Consider the following 7,545-nt stretch of genomic DNA (forward strand, 5'->3'; position numbering starts at 1 on the left):
AACGCAAAGTGAACACAAGTCAAGAAAAATGAGAAATAGGCTGCAACAAAACATGCTATCCGTTTTAACAAGGCATCATCAATAATTTCAGAGTGAGAAGGGAAGATATTACATATGTAAAAGCTTAAATATGCCAGTATCAACCAAGTCAAGGTCACCTAGGTTCATCATTCTTCCTCCTTTTATTCCCTACATTCCTACTCTACTCTAAAAAGAAAACAAAATTACCCGGTTCAAACTACATCCCATGGAAAAGAACCGAGGCACAAAGAAAAACCACAGGGGATTATTACTATCTACAAAGATACTTTTTTTTTTTTTTTTATTTATAAATAAACTAATAGATAAACTGATAGTTACTCCATATAGATGAATTTACTGCTATTTTATGCCATTAATCCAGTGAATATATTAGTACATTCATCCATACATCAAACATAAATCACCCCCACCCCACACTTAGGATTGTGCGTTGTCCCCAACGCACACAAACAAGGTAAAGTAGGGTGAGAAGGACTCCCTGAAGTCAAGGTGGAGGAGCATCTGCATCCATAGCATTCCTATCATCAACAACTGGTGCTGATTCTGTATCAGGTGTTACAGCGACCTCAATAGGCCTGTTGAGTGGAGCCTCGGTGACTATGGGAGGAACAGGAGTGGATGGTCCGGCAGTGGATGATGCAATCAGCTGGGAGATGTCTGTACCTGCACATTGAACCAGAGCTCTGAGGAGTAATGATATCTCCTTCATCATCGTGGCCTGCTCGGTCTGAACTCGGCTTAGATCCGCACGAGTCTGTCTCAACTCATCCCTGGTGGCACTCAACTCGACACGAGTCGCTATCAGCTCAGCCCTGTTCTCTTGCATATCTGCTTGCATATGCTCAAATAATTGTTGGACGGTGAGCTTAGAAGACCTTCCCTTGTTCGGCTCTAGAACATGAGTGACATCATATGGTCCTGGAGCTTTAGCCTCAATGTCATCATTCTCCTTGTCCCATAGTACTCCCCTCTCTGTTAAAAAAGCCGTTAGGGTATTAGCAAAGAACAGCCTCCACTTGTAATTCATCCTGGTTCGCTGCATTTGATCATGCATGATGGCTCCGAAGTTGAGTGGTATCCCCTCTAATAAAGCATATAATACGAGTGCGCGGTAACGAGGGACATCAGTTTTATGTTGGCATGGCAGCAGTCGGTTACAAATGAAATTTAGAGCCACACGTGCTAACGCACTCATGAATTCCTTTGCTATAGAGTGGTACTCCATACTCCCATGCTTCCATTCTGCATCCTTCCTGGTAGGGCATAGGACAGACTTAATGTGTGCATAATCTGGTGTTTTGCATATGGCGTCAAACCTGTCAGTGAGTGTGTGTGGCACCCTTAAGAAGTTATTCAGAGCTTCAGCTGACACATTAATATCTATCCCTCTTACTCGCACAATGTTTCCCCGTGCGTGACGCCAATTGGCGTAGAGCTCTCTAACAATGGTGAGGTTGGCTTTGCCATGACCTTTCAGAATGGGTCCCCATTTTTGCACCTCTCGAATTGACTGGAGAAACTCTGAGTACTTTGTCTTAAGTGGTCCGATGTTTATCGGCTTTTCCGGAATGTACTTCTTTGAAACCAATATCTTCTTATAGGCTCGGAATGCCTTCTCATTAACAAAGTATTTCTCCCAATCAACTCGGTCTATGGGTTCACCTTCGTCTTCATCACTCATGTTGATCTGTAGGTGGTCATTGTCCGAATCGGAATCGGATTCAGATTCTGTAGTAATCTTCTCCTTCCCTTTATCAGTTGGAGCACTCATTCTCGAAGCTTTTCTTTGGTATGTCACAGGCTCTCGTATCTCTATTCCTTTGCTTGGTGTAATACCCTTCTTCACTGTCCTCCGGACCAATGTTTCCTCCTCCTCTTGCTCTGAATCATCACTTAACTGCCTAGGCAGCAGTTCCATTTCCTTCTCCGTCCGCTTCCTCTTTTTCTGTGGATTTGGACCGCCCGCTGCCCTTCCGGTAGGCTTTTTGGGCGGTTGTTTGTTACCATCTTTGTCTTGTTGCTTGGATGGTTTACTCGCTGCTGTCATTTTACGAATCTAAGTACCTGCAATGCAAAGAATTCAACAATTAGCAGATGAAACAGCGAAGTTCAGCCTGAAAGCAATTGCGACAGCTTGCAGACTTCAATTTATTTGTAAAGTCATGCCATTCACTCTTCATGGAATTGTAGCTCATGACTTTCAGCAAGTATGTGATAACTTTCTTCAAAAACTCAATTTCACATAGCCCCTCACTCGACCCCACACTTATTCTCAAGCATACACCAATGTTGCTCGGTTACTCAGACTTCACCGACGCCTAAATTTTTCTCAGGGACAATTCGTCGAACATGTGGTATGCAACAAGTGTGCCTAGTTCATTCTATCAGTTGAGCAGTGCAACTACCCTCCCAAAGTTGGACGAGATGAAGGGAATTATAGTTTATCATCTCTCAACCATTACAACTACCAAGAACGACAGCCCTAAAAATCTTGAAATTGCAAAACCTACTTGTTGCTACCATTGAAGGAGGGAGGAGAGACGAATTTGGAGAGAAGCCAACGGAAGAACGAAGAGGATGATGCGTACCTGTCGCGTTTGATCTTATTGCGATACAATTTCGATGAGAGAATTCTGTTCTGCGTTCGTAGGCGTCGCCAAAACGAGACGAGTGGATGCGTCGCAAGAAACGTTTTTGTTCGAATAGGTTATCTTAAGATGTGTTAAAATATATATTACTTACCTGTGCGTGCGAGCTTTGACGCGACGCATCCCCTTGTCTTCCTTCAAAAATTTTCGGACGCGATACGGGCGCGATAGGCAGACTTCACTGCCTTGAGCAATTGGCCCGTCAATTTTTTTGCTGAGGGGGACGCGACGCATCCGCCTCGTTTTCCTTCAAAAAATTTTCGGACGCGATACGGGCGCGATAGGCAGACTTCACTGCCTTGAGCAATTGGCCCGTCAATTTTTTTTTTTTTTTTTTTTTTTGCTGAGGGGGACGCGACGCATCCGCCTCGTTTTCTTGAATAAAATCTATGTCCTACGAAAAGAAGGGAGACAAAAAAAAAAAAAAAAAAAAAACTAACTAACTTGGGTGGCCTCCCAAGAAGCGCCTGATTTAACGTCGCGGCACGACGCAACATGTTCTTCATGCCTCCACTAAGTCCATTGTGGTCTTGTGACGTGCAATGTCACCACCCCAATAGTGTTTTACTCTTTGGCCATTTACCAAGAATGTCGTATTGGACCCCTTTTCACACAATTCTATCGCACCATGAGGTTTCACACTAACCACTTCAAACGGACCCGACCATCGAGATTTAAGCTTTCCTGGAAAAAGCTTTAGCCTTGAATTAAACAGTAGAATTTGTTGACCTGGTTCAAACTCACGATGTTGGATATGCTTATCATGCCATCTTTTTGTCTTCTCTTTATACAATTTGGCATTTTCATACGCATGCAATCGAAACTCATCAAGCTCGTCGAGTTGTAGCAATCTCTTTTCACCGGCCAAGTCCATCTCCATATTTAGCTTTTTAATCGCCCAATAAGCTTTGTGTTCAAGCTCGACGGGCAGATGGCAGGCCTTCCCATAAACCAACCTGTACGGAGAAGTGCCTATTGGGGTCTTGTACGCAGTGCGATATGCCCATAATGCGTCATCCAGCTTCCCGGCCCAGTCCTTTCTATTCATACTTACTGTCTTTTCCAAAATCTGCTTGACCTCTCTGTTGGAAACTTCTACTTGACCACTCGTTTGGGGATGATAGGCAGTAGAAACTTTGTGCTTGACTCCGTATTTTGCAAGAATATTATTCAGCAGTTTGTTACAAAAGTGAGTTCCCCCGTCGCTTATCAACACTCTTGGGGTCCCAAAACGTGTGAAGATGTGCTTCTTTACAAAGCCTACCACAACTTTTGCGTCGTTAGTAGGAAGAGCTATGGCCTCTACCCACTTAGAAACATAGTCGACCGCCACCAAGATGTATCTGTGTCCGTTAGAATATGGGAATGGTCCCATAAAATCAATCCCCCAAACATCAAAAAGTTCTACCGCCAGTATATTTTGCAAGGGCATCTCGTGCTTCCTCGTGATAGTTCCAGTTCTTTGGCATCTATCACAATTTTTAACGAAGGCATGTGCATCCTTAAACAATTTTGGCCAATAAAAACCTGATTGTAGCACTTTTTGGGCGGTTCTATCCCCGCCGTGATGACCTCCATATGGTGACGCATGGCAGTCATGTAGTATAGCCTTCATCTCTTCCTCAGGAACACACCTTCTCACCAACTGATCTGCACACTGCCTATATAGGAATGGCTCATCCCACACGTAGAACCTTACATCATGTAGGAATCTTCTTCTATTGTCAGCTGTCCACTCTAGTGGCGTTACCCCACTTGCGATAAAATTCACATAATCTGCATACCATGGGGCTTCACCTGAGGTGATTGCCAATATTTGCTCATCCGGAAATGTTTCTTTAATTGACCCTCCTTCAGCTACATGGTTCCGGCTCTCTAATCTGGATAAATGATCGGCCACTTGATTTTCTGTCCCTTTTCGATCTCGGATCTCTAAGTCAAATTCTTGCAAGAGGAGGACCCAACGAATCAGCCTCGGCTTGGCGTCTTTCTTTTCAAATAGGTATCTGATAGCTGAATGATCTGTGTAGACGATGACTTTGGTTCCCACTAGATAGGATCTGAACTTGTCAAACGCCCACACCACTGCAAGCAACTCCTTTTCAGTCACTGTATAATTCATCTGAGCTGGATTCATAGTTTTGCTTGCATAATAAATGGAGTGAAAGATTTTATCCCTCCTTTGCCCCAACACCGCTCCAATTGCTATGTCACTTGCATCGCACATCAACTCAAATGGTTGTGCCCAATCGGGGCCAATGATAATTGGTGCAGTCACCAATCTTCCCTTCAGCTCCTCAAATGCTTTCAGACATGCATTATCAAACTTGAAGGTAACGTCTTTCTCTAGAAGCCTGCACAAAGGGGAAGAAATTTTCGAAAAATCTTTAATGAAACGACGATAAAAACCTGCATGACCCAAGAAACTGCGAATGCCTTTTATGGATGTCGGCGGGGGCAATTTTTCGATCGTCTCCACCTTTGCTTTATCCACCTGTAGACCATCTTTTGAAACCTTGTGCCCCAAAACTATACCTTCACGTACCATGAAATGGCACTTTTCCCAGTTTAGCACCAAGTTCGTCTCTTCACACCTAGCTAGCACTTTATCAAGGTTCATCAAACAACTATCAAAAGAACATCCAAACACAGAAAAATCGTCCATGAATACTTCTACATATCTTTCAACCATGTCAGTGAAAATAGCCATCATACACCTTTGAAAAGTCGCAGGTGCATTACAAAGACCGAAGGGCATTCTCTTGAACGCATACGTGCCATAAGGACATGTAAATGTAGTTTTCTCTTGGTCTTCTGGGGCTATAGCAATCTGATTATACCCCGAATAACCGTCCAGGAAACAGTAGTATTCCTGGCCAGCTAATCTATCAAGCATTTGGTCAATAAAAGGCAGGGGAAAGTGGTCTTTCCGGGTGGCATTGTTTAGTTTTCTGTAATCTATGCAAATTCTCCATCCAGTTACAGTTCTTGTCGGAATTAAGTCATTATTTTCATTAACTACTACGGTTATCCCCCCTTTCTTCGGCACACATTGAACGGGGCTTACCCATTTACTATCAGAGATTGGAAATACAATACCTGCATCAAGCCACTTAATCACTTCTTTCCTTACCACTTCTTTCATGATTGGATTTAGTCGGCGTTGGTGTTCTACACTCGGCTTGTGTCCGTCCTCCATGAGGATTTTGTGCATGCAGAAAGCTGGACTAATGCCTTTAATGTCAGACATTGTCCACCCAATTGCTCGCTTGTGCTCACGTAGCACCCTTAATAGCTTTTCTTCCTGTAATTTAGACAAGTGAGCAGAAATAATAACAGGTAAAGTGTCAGAACTTCCCAAATAAGCATATTGAAGGTGAGGGGGTAGGGGTTTAAGTTCCAAATTTGGAGCTTTTTCAATTGACGGCTTTGGTGGGGGGCCACTTGGCCTATTCAGGGGCTCAAACGGGATTATTCCTTGCATGTAACCACATGATGTATCTAGGATTCCCTTTATCTCCTCAACCTCATCATCCATCTCCAAGCTATCAAATAGCATGATTGCTTTTTCTAAACAGTCGCCTAGATATACACTCGTGTTAAGAAGTTTCTCATCCACCTCCACCACAGATATCATAGAGAGCTCCTCATAGTGGCGGGGGAGTTGGATTGCTTTGTAGACATTGAAGACTGCCTCCTCGTTGTCCACTCTCATAATCATTTTCCCTTCTCTCACTTTAATTATTGCATCGCCAGTAGCCAAGAGAGGTCGTCCCAATATGATTGGAACTTGTTCATCAGCCTCGAAGTCTAGAATAATGAAGTCAGCTGGGAAGATGAATTTTCCAATTTGCAGCAGCACATCTTCAATCACTCCTTCAGGGTAGGCTATGGACCTATCAGCTAATTGCAACATCACGGTGGTTGGTCTCGGAGCTCCCAGACCTAATTGCTTAAACAAGGATAACGGCATCAGATTTATGCTTGCACCCAAATCACACAGAGCACGTCCCACGTTAATATTACCGATTTGTACTGGAATAGTGAAGCTGCCAGGGTCCTTAAGCTTTTGGGGAAGCTTGTTTTGGACCCTTGATGTGCACTCCTCAGTAAGTGCAACCGTCTCGAACTCAGTCAATTTCCTCTTATGAGCCACTATGTCTTTTATGTACTTAGCGTACTTTGGAATTTCACGAAGTACATCCACTAATGGAATATTTAATTGAACCTGACTCAACATGGAGAGAAATTTGTTGAACATGCGATCGTCATTCCTTTTCTGCAATCTTTGGGGGAAAGGTGGTGGTGGCCTTGTAACCTCCATTCGCTCTGAACTTGCATCATCTTCCTTTGACTCTTGTGTTGCCTTAGGTGTCAACTCCCCCCCAGGTATAGGTTTTTCTTTTATCTTCCTTGGCGCTTCCTCTAGTTCCCTCCCGTTTCTAAGTGTAACTGCATTAATTTGAGGGTTCTTCTCTGTATCACTGGGAAGTGAGCCTGTAGGTCTAGTATTTTGGTTTGCTGCTAACTGCCCCATTTGCCTCTCAAGATTTCTGAAATCGGTCCTGAGCTGTTGATTGTCTAGTAACAACTTTTTCAGCAAGTCATTCGTACTTTCTTCCATTTGTTGGGGTGGCTTCTGAGGTTGAGTAAAATTCCCTTGAGGCCTATACTGATTCTGTTGACTCCCGCCCCATGAGAAGTTAGGATGATTCCTCCAGTTTGGGTTGTAAGTGTTCCCATATTGCGCATGTTGATTCATAGGACCTCTGTTTTGTTGTCCCACATAGTATATAGATTCAGGATTCGTGGGGCACATGTCAATCATATGACTGTCTCCGCATAGTTCGCAACA

General features: G+C 43.6%; 1 protein-coding gene across 1 annotated transcript; it reads right to left on the reverse strand.

Moving 5' to 3' along the window:
- Nucleotides 1–337: 337 nt before the first annotated feature.
- Nucleotides 338–4,041, reverse strand: LOC138899438 (uncharacterized). The gene is made up of 2 exons (XM_070185832.1): nt 2,631–4,041; nt 338–2,106 (listed from the first exon to the last, which is right to left on the reverse strand). Exon 2 carries the CDS (start codon nt 2,087–2,089, stop codon nt 527–529), a length of 1,563 nt encoding a protein of 520 aa, XP_070041933.1. The 5' UTR covers nt 2,090–2,106; nt 2,631–4,041; the 3' UTR covers nt 338–526.
- Nucleotides 4,042–7,545: the final 3,504 nt, after the last annotated feature.

The sequence above is a fragment of the Nicotiana tomentosiformis genome, chromosome 9 (genome assembly GCF_000390325.3).
Source record: "Nicotiana tomentosiformis chromosome 9, ASM39032v3, whole genome shotgun sequence".
Taxonomy (NCBI): domain Eukaryota; kingdom Viridiplantae; phylum Streptophyta; class Magnoliopsida; order Solanales; family Solanaceae; genus Nicotiana; species Nicotiana tomentosiformis.